Source organism: Ursus maritimus, unplaced genomic scaffold, assembly GCF_017311325.1.
Source record: "Ursus maritimus isolate PB19 unplaced genomic scaffold, ASM1731132v1 scaffold_11, whole genome shotgun sequence".
Taxonomy (NCBI): domain Eukaryota; kingdom Metazoa; phylum Chordata; class Mammalia; order Carnivora; family Ursidae; genus Ursus; species Ursus maritimus.
In genome coordinates this window covers 33,748,729-33,771,913 of record NW_024423453.1, presented here as the reverse complement: position 1 = coordinate 33,771,913, position 23,185 = coordinate 33,748,729, and the positions used below count along the sequence as shown (strand labels likewise).

Here is a 23,185-nt window from a genome sequence, read left to right as displayed (position 1 = left end):
TTTCTTTTTTTTTTTTTTTCCCTCTGTGGCTCCATTTCCTGAGGCTCCAAACCATTAGTTTCATAAATAGTTTTTTAAACCACATTTGGGGTAAAAATATACATATCATTTTTTGACAATGTGCTGACTTAGCAAGTCAATTTTCTGGGGCAAGCAGGAAAAATATTCACGGCTCTAACAGGAAGATTTAGGTAGAGTACCCAGTTGCCTTCTTTTGAGCAGTTTCAGATCTAATTCATATTGTTTTGTTTTGTTTTCTGCCTCCCTTTAAAATGGACCTTCCTCAGAGAGCCGTACCCCTCACTTTAACCTGCTTGACAATGAGGTTTTGGGGTCATTCACTTTTGTTTTTTGGTGTTTGCATGGTTGTCCTGGCACGCACTTGCCCTTGCCTAAGTGAGGCATATTTTGGAAACAAACAACACCCTAACTCCAGCCATGCGGGCACTCACTGTTGCATTGAAATGCTGGTTTGAATTGAAATTTTCCTGTGTCTCATGTATTCTCAGATCACTGTGTGACTTGTCATGAGTGTGAGAGTCCTTTCAAACCTCAGAGCACTCAACAGCAACGTTAAGTCCTCCAATGCATTCAGTTCAGAGGTAAGAAGTCACTTTCACCCTGGCCCGCAAGGATCTCTACATGAAACATGAGAAGGTCTCTAGCTCCCTAACAGCTACCCCAGCCTGGCTCAGGGCCCCCATCTCAGGCCTTCAGGGCCCACTTGGGCAGCTCCGGAAGACCAGTGCCTTACAATGCCCACTTAATTTATGCCAAGTAAATTTAACATATAGCAGCCCGTTCCCTGCAGTGAAGATTTTACTTAATGCTTTCCTAATGCCAGTTAAGCAGCTATCCACGTATCTTTACTGACAGATGTTTGCCAAATTTGCATAATTTAAAATGCCTCCCAGGCCTATCAACTGCTGCCTCAAGAAAGTGTGTCTGAAAGATAACAGCACCCGGCGGGGGGCCACGGACCGCCACACCAGTCCGTCTTTGGTGGTTTCCCGGCACTGACTTTTGAGTCACGATCTCAGGATGTACAAAAAAATAGTAATTATATTACTACTCTCAGGTAAGTGGATTTTTTTTAGCATGATGCTGTTATATTGGATATTAAATGATAGATTAAAATATAAACTGCCCGCTCTGGGATCTATCTTACTTAAATGAATAAATGAATGAATAGTATCTCAGATCCCAGTCTGGTGGGTGGATTTGTACTGGAACCGAGCTGGTAAGGTGGAAGGAATTGGCTTACGGTGCTCAGGTGCTCGGTAGTTGTGGCTGGATCACAATATCCCAGTCTGAGAAGCATGCTTCAGTTCTAAGCCTAGCTACAGTGAAAAGAATTGTTAAGAAATAGCTCTGTGTGAATAAATTTGTTGCCTTCTTTGTGTTTAATTTCTAAATCAAAGAGTCACTAGTGAAGGTGAATATCCGGACCTCAGTTTTCAAAAAATTTTTCTGAAAAATTCTAATTTCCTCCTTCTCCTGCCAAAAGAGTACAAGCTACACGCGTGAACTCTGAATTCATGGGGGAGCAGCTGCCCACTCTGTGTCTGTTACTGAGGTACGAGGGAGGAAAAGGAAAAAGCAGCTCTTATTGGCTTAGGTATTATGTGGTTTGGGAAGAAATCAAAATGTCAAAATCAATTCATTAAGATAAAGAAATAACATGGTATCATTTATTTGTGTTTATTTTATTTTTTAAAAACATTTATTTATTTGAGAGAGAGAGACAGATAGTGAGAGAGAAAGAGCACAAGCGGTCGGGGCAGAGGGAGAGGGAGAAGCAGACTCCCCACTGAGCAGGGAGCCCGACGTGGGGCTCCATCCCAGGACTCTGGGATCATGACCTGAGCCCAAGGCAGATGCTTACCTAATTAACTGAGCCACCCAACCACCCCTATTTTTATTTTTTAAATTTTTTAATTTTTTTTATGTTGAGAGAGAGAGAGCAGGGAGGGCAGAGGGAGAGGGAGAGAGAATCCCAAGCCTGCTCCATGCTCAGCGCTGAGGCTCAATCTCACGACCCTGAGATCATAGTATGGAGTATTATTAAGTTGGATTAAATTAGCAATATTTTTGGCCTCTTCCTGAGAGTGGTGTGGTTAATGTCTTCTCAAATGCAGTGTTTATGTGTTAGAAATACTAGTGCCCAGCACAGAGATAAGGAGCAAGCAGTTACTTGAAATGTATGTAGCCCCCAGACATTACTCTGACTCAAATTGGAACACAGATTAAGGATCTACTGGGCACTCTGTAGGAGGCAGGGGAGGGATCCAGCATTTTCTAAGATATATTAGGGGATAAAATAGTGTAATGGTTAAGATGCAGGCATGAGAAACAGACAGAACTAGGCTCAAACCTGCTTCCACATCTGAAAGGCTGGGGAACATTAAGGAGAAGGATCCTCTTTGCCTCAGTATCTTCATCTGTAAAATGTGCACAATGTTGGTACTCGCCTCCTAGGAATGAAATAAGGACTAAACAAAGTAATAGTAAATTAATAAATAATTTAGCTATGATAGTAATTATTGATTAGGGAGAAAAACTGTGTATGTGATGATGATTGCTGAGAAGTCGGGGAGTGTGGGATAATTACAGGAAAACAGAAGACTGGGGGCACCTGGGTGGCACAGGCATTAAGCCTCTGCCTTCAGCTCAGGGCGTGATCCTAGTGCTTTGGGATCGAGCCCCACATCAGGCTCCTCCGCTAGGAGCCTGCTTCTTCCTCTCCCACTCCCCCTGCTTGTGGTCCCTCTCTCGCTGGCTGTCTCTCTCTGTCAAATAAATAAATAAAATCTTAAAAAAATACACACACACACACACACACAAAACAGAAGACTAACAAAATTGCTCTAATTTTTTTCAAGTAGCAAAGTATAAAGACAGCTTGAAGAAGGGAAAACAAGCAGAGGGGATGTGGTATAATATTTAAACATATTCCAGTACTTGTAGAGCTATTACGCAGAAGAGAGAAGAGGTATTCTTTGTGGTGTTCAGAGGGGGAAGGGGGCCTACTTAGTCCAACTAAATGCATTACCTCTTTTTTTTTTTTTTTTTTTTTTTTTGCGGTGTGGGTGGGATGGGATATTTGAAAACGGTTCCTGGGAAAGAAATAAATTCTTCATATCTACACCTGCTCAAGTGATAGTGTACTAAGGCCTTCGATGAAAACTTCACGAGAGATCACCAAGGCTACAAGACTCCAAAGGTCCCCTCTGCCCTCAATGCCAATGCTGCTACCATCTTTGCCTTTTCTGAAACCCTCTGAAGAAATTCTCTGGATGTGCCTACTTTATAGAATAATGGAAAGGTGTTTGAGCAAGATCCTGCCCCCCCCCCCAACTCATCAGTTGAAGTGGAGAATCCGGAAAGTGTGAGGCTGGTTAAACATCTTTGGCTAAGGAGAAAAAAAGAGAAGATTATTTTTCTTTCCCTAGGAATCTTAAGGCTAAAACCAATATTTCTAATGCTAAATTTATCAGATGTCATCCTCCAAATGGAGAGTAAGTTCTCTTGAAATTATTTGATTCCCAGTCCCTGAATTCATGTGCTCCTTCAGCCCTTAAGTGCCAGGTGCTGGACACCGAGGCTCCAGCAGTAAGATCAGGGAGCTCCTGGGGCGCAGACGGTGGGAGGGAACACCAACACCAAACCGAATAAGTGACCTAACGCAAGAACAGGGAATTAACACAAAGAAAACTAAACCGGGAAAGGTGATAAGCATAATGCAGCAGGCTGCTTTACAAAAGGGTAGCAGGAAATGATTCTCTGAGTAAGTGACTTTTATGCTGAGAAATGAACCACGAAAAAAAGCCAGCTTGAGAAATCTGGGGACAAGGCACTGAAGGTAGAGGGAAGAGCAAGGCCAGAAGCTCTGACATAGGAGACGACTTAGTATGTTCAAAGCTTGTCTCTGAAAATCAGATTCTGACGCTAAGAAGGAGTTTGAGAATAGAGTCCTGCAACACTCTGAGCAGCAAATGGTGTCATAAGCCAGGACCCTCTAAAAGTTTCCTGATTTTACTTTAGAATGTATGCAGAATTTGTGTTCTAGGCCATAGTATACTGATTGAATTGGAAGATCCCAAGGCACAGATATTATGGCTGTTTTATTCATTAGTGTATCTCCAGAATCGAGCACAGCTCTTGACATGTGGTAGGGTATTGGCTGAATCAACAGGGAAGCAAGTAGAGGGAGGGAGGAAGAGGGGAAGAGAGGGAGGGAGGAGAAGAAAGGAAGGGATGTTCCTTTTCGTTTGTTTAGACAAAATGAGAGCTCTGTGTAGATACACCCTGATACCCTGAGCATCTTACTACACAGGTCTACAGGGACATCAGTTTGAAAACACATGCTTAGAATGACTGAGTGAAGAAACAAGGCATCTCCTTCTTCCTCGGTGATCCCAGAGAGTCTTTCTGCCCATGGAGAAGTTCTAGGAACGCGTTCTGAGCTGGGTTTCAGGGACCACTTTGATTTCTTCGAAGTCAAACCTGTGTCTTTACTTAAGCAGCCCACACATCGCAGGCACAAAGGAAGCACTCCATCAATAGTAGTTGCAGAAATGACAACTGACCAGAATGTGGCTGCAGACTAGTTTAACTGTGGAGAACCAATCCAGTCTCAGTTTCCTGTGCCTATAGAACAAAACACAGAATAGAGAGCACCCCAACCCCCTTCCATCTCTAAACTACAGTGACTTCTCAAAGCTCGGCCTCAGATAACCTGGGTCCAACTCTTGGTTTTGGCTTATTTATTTATCAATAAATAAATCTTTAAAAAAAAAAAACCCTGACGCACACTAATTTTAAATTGGGGAACCAGATTTAATATTCTTTCGATGAATTTTTTTTTACTTTGGTTCTAGAAGATTATTGAATATACCCATGAACTAATTTAGGAGGCACATTTTAAGTGATCACCCCAACTTGTCTTTATAGGTTATGTTTTTACTCAAGAGGACCCTGTTACAACAACTCATGGGTCACCAAGTAAGTTACCGACAAAAGCAGATGGGTAATAGATTTCCAGCCATTATCATCATTTCTGCATATTTAGTAAGTACCTAACTGTGTGGTCTTCTGTGATACATGGCCTAGGTGGAAACTAAAGCAAAAGTCCTGAGAAGAAACATCCCAGGGTCTTCTCTGAGTGTTGGGATTGTAGGTGACTTCTTTTGTGTTTGCTTTTTGATGCTTTTTAAATTTTCTCCAAAAAGAATCAATAAAATGTAATTAGGAAAAAATTTAAAAAACTTTCATAGCAAATTGAACAAATCTCTGCTTTCTAAGAGAAGCAATGCTGACAAATATTAACAAGAAAACTAAGAGCCTGGTAGATGCATTTCATTGTGGTTATTATGTCTGGTGAAAGAGATTTCAGGGATCTGGTAGAGAAAAAAGCGAGAGTTTTGGTGAACCGATGAGATTAACCATCATTAATGATTTTCCCATGTTCCATTTTCTATAGGGCTTGTTTCTGTTATGATACACAACTCATACACATGTGTCAGGGTGCCCAGCCCCCAGCTGCCAGCTGCCACATTCCAGCAGCTAAGAGTATCAGAAAAGTGGCAGCATCTAGCACCTTAGGATGCTTTATTCACTAAGAGATTGTATCACATCACGGGACTCAGGGAGTGTTCTGGCCCATGCCTGTCTCAGAAAAGTAAACGACTCTAAAAACATCGCAAGCCCCAAATCATAAAACATTGTACATCCTTCTTTCAGTCCTCACTTGCAAATAAACAAGTGTCTTCAGAGGAGAGCTGGTGGCCAAGGTCAAGCTCACCTCTCTGCACCTCCCCTCCCCCTCCAGAGCCTGCAGCCCTGGTAGGCTCTGACGCCCTCCCTAGATGTTTTCCATTTGTCCAGCTCTTCTGCTTATCACGGACAGGAGGCTTGGTCTGCAACACGCTAATTTCCCTTAACTGGAAGCCAGAAGTTTTTGTTTATTCCTCCAGATGAGTTTCAGAATCATTTGGGAAACGTATTCCTTATGCAACATGAAAGTATTCCCCTGGTATTTGGTTAGAATAAAATGAATGATGGAATTAAATGAATAAATTAGCTCATAGCAAATAAAAAAAACTTGTAATAGTAAATCTCGAAATTGGGACTATATCACATATTTCTACTGAGTCCTATCTTACATCCTCTGAAGAGTTGAAAAAAATTCTGAAAGAAACTTTAGACAAGCGGGGCACCTGGGTGTCTCAGTTGGTTTAGCATCTGCCTTTGGCTCAGGTCATGATCCCAGAGTCCTGGGATACAGCCCGGGGTTGGGCTCTCTGCTCTGTGAGGAGTCTGCTACCCCCTCTCCGTCTCCCTCTGTGCTCTCTCTCTCTCTTCCTCTCTCTCTCAAATAAATAAATAAAATGTCAAAAAAAAAAAAAGAAACTTTAGATAAATTTATGGGTTTCCTTTCTGAAGAGGTATTTTATATGTTCTGTTATTGTCTTAATTAAAACATGCTTTGGGCCACCTGGGCGGCTCAGTCGGTTAAGCATCTGCCTTGCCCTCAGGTCGTGATCCCAGGCTCCCTGCATCAGGCTCCCTGCTCAGCCAGGAGTCTGTTTGTCCCTCTGCCCTTCCCCCTCCCCCCCAGGCTCTTTCTCACACTGTCTCCCTCAAACAAATGAAAAGTAAAATCTTAAAAAAAAGCTTCATTATGCTTTCAAATTGTTTATTGATAGCCTAAGAAGAATTTATTATTTCGTATATGTTCATTTTGTAAGTGACTTCACTAACCTTTTTTTTTTTTGGTTAAGATAGTTGATTCTCTTCAATTTTCAAAATTAGATGATTGTATTCCCTATAAAAATGAAATTTTGTTTCTTCACTTGAAATAAATATTTATAGCTGCTCCTTTGCTATTGTACTGCACTTGTGAGAACTTCTAAATGTTATATATGTTCATGTTCTGTAATGGTCATGATAGGAGTCATCCTAGTCTTGAGACTGTCTGTAATATGAATGTCACACCATTTATCGTGAAGTCTGTTGCTTTCAGTAAATTATCCTTATCATGTTATAAAATTTCTCCTTAACCTTAAGTGAAGAGATTTAATCAAGAAAAGATCTAAAATTCTATCAAATACATTTTCTGCATCATAGTTGAGACTTTGAAAGTTGACGCCCATAGCTTAACAGTATAATAATAAATTTCCTGACAGTTACCATGAGAGAGAAAATACCTATTATACCAAGTATAACAGGAATATTTTTTAAACATTTCTTTGCTTTCCTTTAAGAATGTCTGTTCATCTTATTAGTTTCTGTTTTTTCACTGTGTTTTTATTCTTCAATATGTTGAAGCGATGAATTATATCAATGGATATTATCATAGTGCCCTACGCTTCCCATCCTGCTATCAGTTCCTTGGCTCTTGGAAAGTTTTCTTTTACTATTGTGCTGCATTTAATATTTGTTTAGGATCATTCTACCTATATTTGTTATACATAATTTTCTTCTGCAATTCATTTGTGTGCACACATGCAGTTGCTATCAAAAAGGAAAATGAATTTTTGTGCCTTTTATTCAAAAATAATTTATTAATCACTACGCCAGCTTCAAGCATGCAAGATATTTTGAGGAAGAGTCATCTCTTCCAATTATAGTAGAAGGATTTTTTTTGCAAAAATAGGCAAAAAAATACTTTCTTCATGTATACATGAATATGGTACATTTTACTATCCCGTTTCTTTTCTCTAAATTTGTATTTTGCAAGATTCCAAACACATGGGGAAAAAATCAAAGAAGACTAGCAGAAATATTCATGAATTATCTTTCTGGTTTCGATAATTGTGACTAATTGGCCATATTTGCTTTATCTGTCTATAAGTGTATAAATATATATAAACTTTTGTTGTATCATTTGAACTTGTTGCAGACATTATGACACTTCACCATAATCATTTTCATATTCATCTCCTAAGAAAAAGGACATTATCCTAAATAATCACATTATTTCATATTTTAGAATATTAGTAGTAATACCATAATATAATCTTTCTATTCACATTTCCTCAATTGTCCATGAATGTCTTTTATAGCTGTTTTTATTTAAAATCAAAATTTAACCTACATTCATTCATTGTATTTGGTTGCTGCATCTATTTTAATTTAGAATAATTACCCAATTTTTTTTGTGGCATCGATTGTTTTGAAGGCTCCAAAAGAGCTGTCTTGTTTGATTTGCCTTGTTATTTCCTCATTGAGTGTATTTTCTGAGAGAAATTTTTGACAGTGTTCTTTTTTTTTTTAATGGCTATTTATTTCTCAGGGTTTTTTTCATTAGATATATATTTTTTTCCAAGACACTTATTTATTTTGCTTTATTTTTTATTTTTATTTAAATTCAATGAACATATAATGTATTATTGGTTTCAGAGACAGAGTTCCGTGGTTCATCCATCTTATATAACACCCAGTGCAATGTCCATCACCCAGTTACCACATCCCGCCACCCTTCTCCCCTCCAGCAACCTCAGTTTGTTCCTGTGGTTAAGAGTCCCTTACGGTTTGTCTCCCTCTCTGATTTCGTCTTGTTTTATTTTTTTTCTCTCTTCTGCTATGATCCTTTGTATTGTTTCTTAAATTCCACATATCAGCGAGCTCATATGATAATTGTCTTTCTCTGACTGGCTTATTTTGCTTAGCATAACACCCTGTAGTTCCATCCACGTCTTTGCAGATGGCAAGATTTCATTTTTCTGATGCCTGAATAGTATTCCATTGTGTGCATGTGTGTGTGTGTATGTGTGTGTGTGTGTATATATATATATATATATATATAAGAGTGGCTGCACCAGCTTGCATTCCTACTAACAGTGTAAGAGGGTTCCCCTTTTCTCCGCATCCTCGCTAACATCTGTCTTTTCCTGAGTGGTTAATTTTAGCCATTCTGACCGGCGTGAGGTGGTATCTCATTGTGGTTTTGATTTGTATTTCCCAGATGCCAAGTGACGTTGAACACTTTTTCAGGTATCTGTTGGCCATTTGGATGTCTTCTTTGGAGAAATGTCTGTTCATGTCTTCTGCCCATTTCTTAACTGGATTATTTGTTCTTTGGGTGTTGAATTTGATGGGTACTTTTTATTTTAATTAAGGTTTTCCAATTAAAAATGTTATCTGTGAATTTTATGCATCCTTTCTCAGCCCTAATAATTACATATTTGTGTTCTATGTTCTCAACTTGTCTTGATTAAAACCTGTAATGGTTTATTTTCTTAATTCATCAAAAATTATTTTGACATAGTAATCAATTTCGGTATTTTACACTTAGTCATTTTTGCTCTTATCCTTATTTACTTCTTCTGTAATTTCTGTAAGCTTTATTTTGCTATTCTTTTGCTCATTTTATTTATTATTTTTTGTTGTTTAACAATGGTCAGTTGAGATGATGAGTTTTGAAAGTTTACTTTTGGCCATTAATACTAAACTTCGATAAGAGGTGTTCTTGTTGTCAATTTCAAAATAGTCAATAATTCCTGCATTGATACTTTACTTTGTTCCAGTTGGTTACTTCCTTAAATTTTATTTTTTCCTTCACTTTCTTCCACATATAAATTTCTCATTTTCTTGTGTTGTAGTCCGACACTCTGCGCTATATAATTTCTCCTTTGGGATTTTGGTTGAGTTCCTTTGTAACCCAAATTATTATATGTAAGCACTCAAAAAAGAAGATGTCATCTTTATTTTCAGTGTACAAAGTTCTATAAATAGTTATTTAACCAACTTGAGTACATCCATCTCTAGATTGGTATTGTATAAGTTGGGATCGGTATACAGTTAGATTCCAAAGAATAATACCAGTATTCATATAGCATTTACTTAATGCCAAGCTCTACTCTAAGACAGGTACATATATTTAATAATTTTTTTATTGCGGAGACATACATGTAACAAATTTCACAATTTTAATGATTTTGATATATGCAACTTGGTGGTATTTAGTATATTCACAATGTTGTACACCCATAGCTACTATCTAGTTTCAGAATATTTTCATAACCCTAAAAGGAAATACCAGATACATTAAACTCTCATTCTCTCTCCCACCAACCTTGGCAACCATTAATTTGCTTTCTGTCTCTGTCAGTTTACCTGTTTTGAATTTTTCATACGAATGGAATTATACAATACATGCCCTTTTATGTATGGCTTCATTCACGTAGCATAATGTTTTCAAGTTTCATCCATGTTGTAGCAGTGTTAGTACTTTGTTCTTTTTTATGAATGAGTAATATTCCATTGCATGGATATAACACATTTTATTTATTATTCATCAGTTCATGGATGTTGGGTCATTTCTACTTGCTTGGCTTTTGTAAATAGTGTTGTTACAAAGATTTTTGTACAAGTTTTTTTTTCCCCTGGGGATCATATGGTATTTTATATATAACTATTAAGGAAATGCCATACTATTTCCACAGAAGCTGCACTATTCTATGGTCCCTCAGGAGTCTGAGAGCTCCAGTCTCTCCACATCTGCAGCCACACTTGTTACTTTCTAGTAGGTGTGAAGTCGTATCTCATTGTGGTTTAGATCTGCATTTCCTTAGTGATTGATGGTATTAAGCATCTTTTCACGTGCTTGATGGCCATTTGTATATCTTCTTGGAGAAATGTCTACTCGAGATCGTTGCCCATCTTCACATTGGGTTGTTTGTGTTTTTGTTACATTATAACAGTTCTTTACATAATGTGGATACTAGACCCTTAGTAGACAGATGATTTGCAAATATTTTTTCCCACCCTGTGGATCATCTTTTTACTCTCTTGAGAGCATCCTTTGATACACAAAAGTTTTTGATTTTGATGAAGTCCAATTTATCTATTTTTTAAGAATTTTTTTGCATGCATTTATTAAAAATTTTGTACTTTGGGCATCATATCTTAAAAAAGAAAACCACTGACTGCAATCCAAGGCCATAAAAGTTTACTCCCATGTTTCCATCTAAGGGTTTTATAATTTAAACTCTTATATTTATGTCCTTGGTCCATTTTTTTATTTTATTTATTTAGATGGTATGAGATAAGAATCCAACTTCATTCTTTTGCATTAGGATACTAATTGAACCAGCACAATTTGTGGAAGAGTCTATTCTTTCATCATTTAATGGTCTTGGCACCATTGTTGAAAATCAACTGATAAATGTATGGGGTTACTTCTAGACTCTCAATTCTATTCCATTGATTCTTTGAGCAGCAGCACACTGTTTTGATTACTGTCTCCTTGGAGTGAGTTTTGAAATTTTGAAGTGTAAGTCCTCCACCTCTGTTCCTTTTCAAGATTAGTTTGGTATTTGTGGTTCCTAAGCCATTCCCTATTTAAGACCAGCTTTTCTATTTGTGCAACATTTAGACATACTTTAACTCAATTACCTCAATCAGTGATTTGTGAGATAGAGACAATTATTATCCCCATTTCACAAAAGATGAAACAAAGACACAGAGAGATTAGCTAAACTACCCATGGTCTCAGCTAGTAGTTGGGGAATTTAGTTTGAATGCATGCAGGCTGGCTCTAGAATCTGTGCACTTATTCAATACATTAAATTGCCTAAAGAGTCTCTTACACAGCGATGTTCCAGGCTTGGCCTTTCCTTACCCTTGCAACATTGTCACTCAGTGCTCTGCTTGTGCTTTCGCTAAAGTGGAGACAGTAATGAAGGCTGACGATCTGTCTTCTCCTTCTGGTGCATTTCATGAGCCTGAATTGTGTGACTATGATGTCAGCCTTTTGTTCTTTTTAATCTGGGCTAGATGAGCTTTTTATCTCGGGATCTCCCTTTGATGATTACCACTTATTTCTCAGTCATGGTTATATTTAAAAATCAAATGAAATGAAATAATCCCAGAGAATAAAACCGGAGTATAGTACATGGGTTGAAGGCAACTGGCAAGATGAATTGTGGCAGTGAAATTGCATCCCGTTAGGAGAAACACTGCACAGATATGCCCGTTGGTGCCCTCCCTGAACTACTCTGTCAGGTAGAGATCTCAAGAGCATCTTGTCAGGCAGTTCGGCAATGTCACTTCCAAATGAGTGTATGGAATGTAGGAATCATGATAAAGTTTATTCTTATTGATTTATTACTCCAAAAAAGTAAACATCGATCACTTGTGAGTGCACGCCAGATGCTTCTCAGGTCCTGTCAGTGTTTATTTTTTTGCATCGATCTATCACATTTGCAGAAAACTGTTAAAAGTGTGCCACTACTATTATAATTTGGTCAATTTCTTCTTTTGCTTGGTATTCCTTGGTGCTGTGTTTTGGGGATATGATGGTCCATATATCCGCAAGAATCATTGTACAATATGTCCTTTACCAGTGTAAATTAACCCTTCATGTCTTTTTAAATGTCTTTGCCATTGATTCTACTTTGTCTAATCTTAAATTTTTGATTCCTGTTATTATTTATCTTTATTTGCCTAATATACCTTTGTACTTCTTTTCACACATTTTGCCTTTTTTTGTTTTATTTGTGTTCCTTGTGATCTAGCATACATTCATTGGGGTCCTTTTTTCCTGTCTGTTTTGACTCAATCTAAGGGTCTTTGTATTTTAATGTGGAAATTTCATTTATATACATTTATGGATTCACAACTGACATACAGTATCTTTTGTTATCTTTATTCCATACTTTCTTTTTTAATGATTTATTTCTGGTGTTCTGACATATATGCTATGGTCTGTTGGCCTTTCACCTCTTATGTGTTTTGAAGGTAGATAACCTATTTGTAATTATCCTGTTGGCTAACTTTATGTTTTTAAAGAATTCTCTCTCAGAACCCCCTAGTCATTTTAATGGCACAGTACACATAGAAACTCCAACTGCTTTGATGGACCCTATGAAAACTGGATAGGATTGTTCTAGGGTGGAGCCAACTAGCCAACAGCTCCTAGGTGCCTTGAATGGATCTCAGTTGTGTCATGGGCTATGGATTCCCTCAGCCCCTCTGGAGGCCAGGTATTCAGATAGAGTATAGTAAGGTATATCCGCCTCCAGACGCATTCAAATGTGATCGAGACGTAGTGAATGTATGCTGCAACTCACTCTACACAAACACATAAACATATATGATACAAAATTCCACAAACTAATAACTGTCCTTACTATGTGACGCACTCTCTTCGATTTTATACAATTTAATATTTTAATGCCTGAACGACACAGTGAGTTGATTTCAAGGCCAATTACTGTAGGAATTCAGTATCTTGATTCCATGTTGGAATCATCTAAGGGGCTCTCCCTAAAAAATAGTGATGATTGAGTTCCATAGCCAGAGCTTCTAAATACACTCATGTAGGCTCCAGCACACTAAAGCCTGTGAGCCAAATCCAGCCTCCCATCTGGGTTTGTACAACCCTCAAGGTAACAATGGTTCTTCGGGCAATGAAGCATGAGAGACTATGGACTCTGAAAAACAAACTGAGGGCTTCAGAGGGGAAGGAGGTGGGGGAATGGGATAGGCTGGTGATGAGTAGTAAGGAGGACACATATTGCATGGTGCACTGGGTGTTATACGCAAGTAATGAATCATCGAACTTTATATCAAAAACCAGGGATGTACTGTATGGTGAATAACATAATATAATAAAAATATTATTATGAAGAAAAAAAATAAAAAGAATAGTAATATTTCATGACATGTGACTATTACATAAAATTAAAATGTTAGTGTCCATAAATAATTATTGGAACAAAGCCACCCTTATTGACTTATGCTTTGGCTTCCGTATTGACTAAGGCTGGTTTTGCACCGCAACAGCAGAGCTATAACAGAAACCAACCAAGTCTAATAGACTTGTTCTTTGACCCTTTACGGAAAGCCTGCCAACTCCTTCACAAGGGATCTCATTCTGCGATTTGAAAACTCAGTTTTAGACTGAGGATTTCCCAGCTAAGCTCTTGTGGAGATCCTTGGAGCTGCTCCCAGCTGGCCACGGACACAGGGTGTGAGGCCCCAGGCCTACGACCCACGTTTCCATCCAAGCCACTCCACTATGTTCATATTCCAGTCTGTTCACACAAGGAGGAACTTACCTTTGGAAAACGCATAAAGTTAAATCAAATGTGGGGGAGAGGGGCTTTTCTAAGACAAAACCACAAGAAATGGTATCATTTAATATGACAAATGGTGAATGTTGTTATTTCTCAAGCAACTCAGGCTAATTCCAATTGATTTCGGAATTTATTCACTCTCTAGATAACAGTGATATAAGAACCTTAGAAAACATAAGAATAGGTCACAAAACCCTGGAAAATGAGGTTTCTACATGTGAATTTAGTCTGGAGCAATGGCTGTCACTGCTGGCAACACCCTGGAATCTCATGCCTGTGACCCCCAGATGATTCTAGCATGCTGATCTACTTTCTATTGTTGCTGTTTGTGGTTGTTCAACCGGTGGCAGAACGTATCGGTGGTGTGAGAACTTTGGGATAAAATTGTCACTTCTAATGAGAACTTTTCTCATCCACCGTAACTTCTCTAAGCTCAAACCTAATGCGTGCAGGGAGTTCCGCTACCAAAGTGCCGATGCCTTAACTGAAGCTGGTGCACCTGCAGTATGGGAACTGCTCTGGGTCTGGGGATTTGGAGTAGGCAGTAGCAACTGGATTAGAAGATGCTTGGCTCAAAAAAGTGAAATTTCAGCTAACAGGTTGTTACTAAGCAGAAACGTCTGTCTTTCCATGATGTGGCTCCATCTATTCTATACACCCTACACTTCCACGGTAGAGGTACGCCCCTCCCATCTTAGGTTCTGCACAAGGTGATTTAGTACTGTTGTACTTCTTCTGAAGTTAGCCCTCATTTGCCATAAGTGAAGGCTTGCTTGGGAGTTGCTGCATTATTTGCTGAGAATTTGCTCGCTGGAAGCAACTTATTTGCTGCTCTCATCCTTTTTATTCTGCATGGATCACGGTAGACCTTCCCAGATGATTCTGTGGTCAAATAGATCTGAATTCAATACCCAGTTCTACCATTTATCAGCTGAACATCTTAGGCAAGTTAGGCACTATTTCTGATCTTTGTTTTTCTCTACAAGTAAGGATTAATAAAAAATAATACGCTCTCGGGTAATTGTTTTGAAGATGGCAAGATAAGATACCTGGAATGTAATGAAGATGAGATGTGTTAAATATGAGTATTATTATCTCAGTCATATAAATGTCCGTGATTTGGGACTAGTGAAGTTCCTTGGAGGATAATCTGTTCCATTACTCTCATACTAGAAGCAAGAAACTGAGGCCCAGATAAGTTCAGTGACATACTCAGATCCTCGACCAGTTAGTGGCAAAGGCAGGACTGAAAGTCTGACCTCCTTTCTCGCTGGGATAGTGGAGATAAATATCCCTTGCTTTCTTTCTGTCTGGCCTGAAGAAAGTACAATGGCTGAGAGTATAGGCTGATTTTTCTTTCTATCCCTGCTGCCTTGACAATGATTTTGGATGATGAGTACGGACAGCAGCTGGGCAGTCCAGAAGGCTATCGTGTTAGGTTCCTTGAAGGAAGCTGTTGTCATCCTAGTCCAGAGTGAAGACTCAATGATGAGTTGTTATTCCTTCACGTGAAGGAGGGCAGAAGTGTGACCAGCAGGGTGCTGAGAGCTGCCAGAGCATGTCACTCCGTCGACGAGCAGGAACTGGGTCATTGCATTGGACACCTTGCCCACGAAATGCACCAGTCAAGGGGCTGCTCCTTCCTTTAAGAGATCTTGACCAGAGAGTTCAAAAAGAATATTGAGGGTTATTCAAATCACTAGGCTCTAATGTCATCACAACGACTACTTTATTCTTTATACTTTATTCTAAATCATAATTGGCTATTTTAACTTCCTAAATCCCTTCCAAAAAAGAAAAACAAATGACAAAAGACAGGATGGACAAGGGACTGTATTATTACAAACTCAGCCCAGGTTGAGTTTCTCAATCCTGTGGTTTCAAGAGCAAAACTGAATATTTCTTTTAAAATATTGCTTCACAGCAAGAGTGTTCTCCAAACATTTTTTGGGGACAGGCAACATTCCCATTTATACATTCATTCTGTATAAAATAAGAGGGTCTGGCAGAAAAGACATTGAGCCAGAAGTCAGGAGATGTAAGTTTTTGTCCCTGTTTCACCACAAATGAGCTGTGTAAAACTTCCACAGATGAATTTATCAGTCAATTTTCATGGTCCTCCCAATGCCAAAAACAAACAAAACTATAGCACTTAGAAAATTTAGTTTTCTGACTTGGAAGCTACTTAAGGCATTTCATATCCAGGGTGTGTCCTTGTAAGAGTTTGCTCTTGTGAGATAAGACTTCTATCAGCGGCAAGTCAGGAGGGAACCAAACCCAAGCCAGCAGCTGCCAGAGCCGGCGTTATCACATCGTGACAGGAGTTCAGCATCTGGAAGGTTGGGCATTCAGCAAGACTGTACAGGGTATTTCTCCAACATTGCACTTTGTTGTTACCCTTTCTTAGGACATTTCATATTAGAAATGTCAAGTGTTTGGGAAAGCCATGTGATTTGGTGGGTAGAGCATAGAGGGGGATGTGAGGAGACTGGACCTCTACTCCCCATTGTATCCCTGACGTGTCCTGGGCCCACAAGTTGCCCCACCCTTTTGGTGCACTGGGAACAGTGACAGGGGCCTTCTCAAGCTCCCTCCTTCAACACACGGACTTCTCAGGCTGGTAGAGTTTTAGTGAGAAACTGTGAGGTCAGAGCAGTGAGGATAAGGGACAAAAGAGGTGAATGTTCTAGAACGATTCAGATGATATGTAAGTGTGAGACGCTACAATCATGAAAATTAGAAATCTTTAATAGTCTCGATGGTATATATGAATTCATTCATTACACCCTTCCCGAACCTAAAATTACGTGATTCCGTTTCAGTCCCTGTAATGTACTTTTTAGGAAATACACAGCAAATGCCATTTCAGTGTCTGGAGACTGGAACAAAATTTTAAACAAGGAGTTTGAGGCCTTGCTGCAGCTACGCTTGTATTTTATTTTGCACTAATTTGCCACTTGAACTTTAAACTCTTGTCAGTCTGAGAAGTTGGCCGGCCTTGGCCTGTTGGCTGCCTCCTGGTCTTCAGACGAACGCAGGTTGCAATTATCCTGTCTTCGCATTTTGGCTCACGTTATTTCTTGACCTTAATTCCCCCCTTCCACATTTCTTTTTTTTTTAATGACTTTTTATTATATTATGTTAGTCACCATACAGTACATCCCTGGTTTCTGACCCCCTTCCACGTTTCTACCTAAAATTCTTCCCATCCTTCGAGGTTTAGACAGTGAGTCATTGTAAGCAGACATGGGGTAAGGACTTCAGAGTACGTATTTCAGAGCAACTGAGGACATGTGCAGTGTTGGTAGCTGGATGCTGACACACCTTCCATAATACCTCAAGCTATACATGTTTCTCTCTGAGAAGCGGAATTGTTCAGGTTCGGTCTGGACGTGTTCTTCCTAAAAGAAGTGAACGGATTTTTTAAATGACCCTTATATCGAATTACTAGAACGGAAAACAGTTTCTCTTTGTGGCTATAGCACGAGGATCCTGACGGCTAAGAGATATAATGTAATGAGTGCAATAAATTGGTGTGAAAAAATAAAAATGAAGAATATATGACTAGTTTAAAACCCCTAGCTCCTAGGATCTCAGAATTGCAAGGAATTTGTCTTTTTTTGTGTGTTCAGTGCACCCCAATGTTCACCAGCTAATATGCTAAAACATCCAAGAAATCTTGCTGACAAGATTTCAACCAGGCACAGGTCTGGAAATGGAAATATTACTGGAAGTCAGCAGAATTAGGTCGTGGCTCTGTTCTTTACCAGCTGTGTTAAACTGAGCTTATCAGTTAATTTTTATGATATCACCTTTCTTATCTGTAAAGTAAGCAAGTTGGATTAGATATTCCAAGAGCCCCTGTAACATAAAATATAAAAGTACATCCTGAATTAAAGAGGACCGGATTTAAATTGAGCTTTAATTTGCGAATGATGCAATTGCATTTGTTGAACGATTTAAGTACAGAAATCCAGGGGCTCAGAGCATGAAAAAAAAAAAACGGAGAGAGACATTTCTCATCACCCTGTCCCTAAGAGGTGTAGGTAAACCACACCTGCTCTTTAATGGTCACAGATCTGTCTGGATGCCTTCTACCTACTCAACCCAACTGAAGATTCCATTGTAAACAGTCGCTTAAAATCCTCTTATTCACAGACATTTTGCAGCTTGTGTACCTGCAGATGTCCGCAGATGTCCGGTAGCTGCTTAGGGCCCAAGGAATGTGGGAGAGCCACACAGACTTGAGGGCTATTGCTGCCAAGTGTAAGCATCAAAACACTTCTGCTGGCTGTTAGGGGTGCGTATTGTGGGATTTTGGGTTCCTTACCGTGAATTTTGAAAGTAGCTTAAGCATGTGAGAATGTACAAAGAGATACTTCTTTTGTTTCTCCTAGGTGACGTTTCTCAACCAGGGGCGGGTATAGTTAATTTGAAGTGATGGATGAAATTCTTCAGATTGCCCCATGTGTTTCTATTTTAGAATCACCAGCAAGTTCTTTAAAATTTAACTAAGTGCTAGAAAATAGAAAAAGTTACGTGAGTGAGCAGAACTATTAATCCTTGAAGCTGACATTTTTTGTGAACTATGTATTTCAGGGAGAGATTCTGAGCCGTCCTCATACTGCTAAGCAAGCAAGGGCATTAATTTGTGTTCTAGGCCATAGTATTCTGATTGAATTGGAAGATCCCAAGGCACAGTTATTATGGCTGTTTTATTCATTAGTGTATCTCCAGAATCGAGCACAGCTCTTGACATGTGGTAGGGTATTGGCTGAATCAACGGGAAGCAAGTAAAGGGAGGGAGGAAGAGGGGAAAAGAGGGAGGGAGGAGAAGAAAGGAAGGGATGTTCCTTTTCGTTTGTTTAGACAAAATGAGAGCTCTGTGTAGATACACCCTGATACCCTGAGCATCTTACTACACAGGTCTACAGGGACATCAGTTTGAAAACACATGCTTAGAATGACTGAGTGAAGAAACAAGGCATCTCCTTCTTCCTCGGTGATCCCAGAGAGTCTTTCTGCCCATGGAGAAGTTCTAGGAACGCGTTCTGAGCTGGGTTTCAGGGACCACTTTGATTTCTTCGAAGTCAAACCTGTGTCTTTACTTAAGCAGCCCACACATCGCAGGCACAAAGGAAGCACTCCATCAATAGTAGTTGCAGAAATGACAACTGACCAGAATGTGGCTGCAGACTAGTTTAACTGTGGAGAACCAATCCAGTCTCAGTTCCCTGTGCCTATAGAACAAAACACAGAATAGAGAGCACCCCAACCTCCTTCCATCTCTAAACTACAGTGACTTCTCAAAGCTGGGCCTCAGATAACCTGTTCTGTGGTTCCCAAACCTGGGAATCTCATTACCTGGTGTGAAATTGGGTTTTTAGAAAGAAATGGACACCCCACTATGAACACCTGGGAAAGGATCCCTAAGAGAGGGGAAAGAAGAGATGGTATGTCAAAATTGACACACGCTCGGGGTGCTCTGGTGGTTAAGGGTCCAACTCTTGGTTTTGGCTTATTTAATAATCAATCAATAAATTTTCTAAAAAACCCTGACACACACTAATTTTAAATTGGGAAGCCAGATTTAACATTCTTCCGATGAATTTTTTTTACTTTGGTTCTAGAGGATTATTGAATACACCCATGAACCATTTTAGGAGGCACATTTTAAGTGATTGCCCCAACTTGTCTTTTAGGTTATGCTTCTACTCAAGAGGACCCAGCTACAACAGCTCCTAAGTCACCAAGTAAGTTACCGACAAAAGCAGATGGTAATAGATTTCAAGCCATTATAATCATTTCTGCATATTTAGTAAGTCCCTATATGTGTGGTCATGTGATACATGGCCTAGATGGAAATTAAAGCAAAAGTCCTGAGAAGAAACATCCCAGGGTCTTCTCTGAGTGTTGGGATTGTAGGTGACTTTTTTGTTTTGTTCTGTTTTTCGATACTTTTTAAATTTTCTGCAAAGAGAATCAATAAAATGTAATTAGGAAAAGTTAAAAAAAATTTAAAGCAAACTGAACAAATCTCTGCTTTCTAAGAGGGCTCTCTCATGAAGCAATGCTGAAAAATATTAACAAGAAAACCAAGAGCCTGGTAGATGCATTTCATTGTGGTTATTACTACTCAAATATACTTGATTACAACATCTGGTGAAAGTGATTTCGGGGATCTGGCAGAAAAAAAAGTGAGAGTTTTGGTGAACCGATGAGATTAACCATCATTAATGATTTTCCCATGTTCCATTTTCTATAGGGCTTGTTTCTGTTATGATACACAACTCATACACATGTGTCAGGGTGCCCAGCCCCCAGCTGCCAGCTGCCACATTCCAGCAGCTAAGAGTATCAGAAAAGTGGCAGCATCTAGCACCTTAGGATGCTTTATTCACTAAGAGATTGTATCACATCACGGGACTCAGGGAGTGTTCTGGCCCATGCCTGTCTCAGAAAAGTAAACGACTCTAAAAACATCGCAAGCCCCAAATCATAAAACATTGTACATCCTTCTTTCAGTCCTCACTTGCAAATAAACAAGTGTCTTCAGAGGAGAGCTGGCTGCCAAGGGCAAGCTCACCTCTCTGCACCTCCCCTCCCCCTCCAGAGCCTGCAGCCCTGGTAGGCTCTGACGCCCTCCCTAGATGTTTTCCATTTGTCCAGCTCTTCTGCTTATCACGGACAGGAGGCTTGGTCTGCAACACGCTAATTTCCCTTAACTGGAAGCCAGAAGTTTTTGTTTATTCCTCCAGATGAGTTTCAGAATCATTTGGGAAACGTATTCCTTATGCAACATGAAAGTATTCCCCTGGTATTTGGTTAGAATAAAATGAATGATGGAATTAAATGAATAAATTAGCTCATAGCAAATAAAAAAAACTTGTAATAGTAAATCTCGAAATTGGGACTATATCACATATTTCTACTGAGTCCTATCTTACATCCTCTGAAGAGTTGAAAAAAATTCTGAAAGAAACTTTAGACAAGCGGGGCACCTGGGTGTCTCAGTTGGTTTAGCATCTGCCTTTGGCTCAGGTCATGATCCCAGAGTCCTGGGATACAGCCCGGGGTTGGGCTCTCTGCTCTGTGAGGAGTCTGCTACCCCCTCTCCGTCTCCCTCTGTGCTCTCTCTCTTTCTTCCTCTCTCTCTCAAATAAATAAATAAAATGTCAAAAAAAAAAAAAGAAACTTTAGATAAATTTATGGGTTTCCTTTCTGAAGAGGTATTTTATATGTTCTGTTATTGTCTTAATTAAAACATGCTTTGGGCCACCTGGGCGGCTCAGTCGGTTAAGCATCTGCCTTGCCCTCAGGTCGTGATCCCAGGCTCCAAGGACAGAGAGAGCCCTGCATCAGGCTCCCTGCTCAGCCAGGAGTCTGTTTGTCCCTCTGCCCTTCCCCCTCCCCCCCAGGCTCTTTCTCACACTGTCTCCCTCAAACAAATGAAAAGTAAAATCTTAAAAAAAAGCTTCATTATGCTTTCAAATTGTTTATTGATAGCCTAAGAAGAATTTATTATTTCGTATATGTTCATTTTGTAAGTGACTTCACTAACCTTTTTTTTTTTTGGTTAAGATAGTTGATTCTCTTCAATTTTCAAAATTAGATGATTGTATTCCCTATAAAAATGAAATTTTGTTTCTTCACTTGAAATAAATATTTATAGCTGCTCCTTTGCTATTGTACTGCACTTGTGAGAACTTCTAAATGTTATATATGTTCATGTTCTGTAATGGTCATGATAGGAGTCATACTAGTCTTGAGACTGTCTATAATATGAATGTCACACCATTAATTATGATGGCTGTTACTTTCAGTAAATTATCCTTATCATGTTATAAAATTTCTCCCTAACCTTAAATGAAGAGATTTAATCAAGAAAAGATCTAAAATTCTATCAAATACATTTTCTGCATCATAGTTGAGACTTTGAAAGTTGACGCCCATAGCTTAACAGTATAATAATAAATTTCCTGACAGTTACCATGAGAGAGAAAATACCTATTATACCAAGTATAACAGGAATATTTTTTGAACGTTTCTTTGCTTTCCTTTAAGAATGCCTGTTCATCTTATTAGTTTCTGTGTTTTCACTGTGTTTTTATTCTTCAATATGTTGAAGTGATGAATTATATCAATGGATATTATCATAGTGCCCTACGCTTCCCATCCTGCTATCAGTTCCTTGGCTCTTGGAAAGTTTTCTTTTACTATTGTGCTGCATTTAATATTTGTTTAGGATCATTCTACCTATATTTGTTATACATAATTTTTTCTATAATTCATTTGTGTGCACACATGCAGTTGCTATCAAAAAGGTAAATGAATTTTTGTGCCTTTTATTCAAAAATAATTTATTAATCACTATGCCAGTTTCAAGCATGCAAGATATTTTGAAGAAGAGTCATCTCTTCCAATTATAGTAGAAGGATTTTTTTTACAAAAATAAGCAAAAAAATACTTTCTTCATGTATACATGAATATGGTACATTTTACTATCCCATTTCTTTTCCCTAAATTTGTATTTTGAAAGATTCCAAACACATGGGGAAAAAATCAAAGAAGACTAGCAGAAATATTCATGAATTATCTTTCTGGTTTTGATAATTGTGACTAATTGGCCATATTTGCTTTATCTGTCTGTAAGTGTATAAATATATATAAACTTTTGTTGTATCATTTGAACTTGTTGTAGACATTATGACACTTCACCATAATCATTTTCATATTCATCTCCTAATAAAAAGGACATTATCCTAAATAATCACATTATTTCATATTTTAGAATATTAATAGTAATACCACAATATAATCTTTCTATTCACGTTTCCCCAATTGTCCATGAATGGCTTTTATAGCTGCTTTAAAATCAAATTTTAACCTACATTCATTCATTGTTATTTGATTCCCGCATCTATTTTAATTTAGAATAATTACCCAATTTTTTTTTCATGGCATCGGTTGTTTTGAAGGCTCCAAAAGAATTGTCTTATTTGATTTGTCCTGTTATTTCCTCACTGACTGTATTTTTTGAGGGAAATTTTTGAGAGTTTTCTTTTTTTTATGGCTATTGATTTCTCAGGCTTTTTTTCATT

The 23,185-nt window shown here is 38.7% G+C and overlaps 1 protein-coding gene across 4 annotated transcripts in view; it reads left to right on the top strand.

The window, feature by feature from the left end:
• The first annotated feature begins 866 nt into the window (after window positions 1-866).
• Window positions 867-23,185, top strand: part of LOC103657985 (glycophorin-A) — a 46,648-nt gene continuing 24,329 nt past the window's right edge. Inside the window, exons 1-3 of one of the 4 annotated variants that reach the window (XM_040626337.1) lie at window positions 867-1,078; window positions 4,954-5,004; window positions 19,787-19,837. In XM_040626337.1, the coding sequence (XP_040482271.1) occupies window positions 1,042-1,078; window positions 4,954-5,004; window positions 19,787-19,837 (139 nt within the window). In that variant the 5' untranslated portion in view covers window positions 867-1,041. The remainder of the gene's footprint in view (window positions 1,079-4,953; window positions 5,005-19,786; window positions 19,838-23,185) is intronic. The other 3 variants (XM_008685435.2, XM_040626338.1, XM_008685436.2) reach the window with 3 other exon arrangements.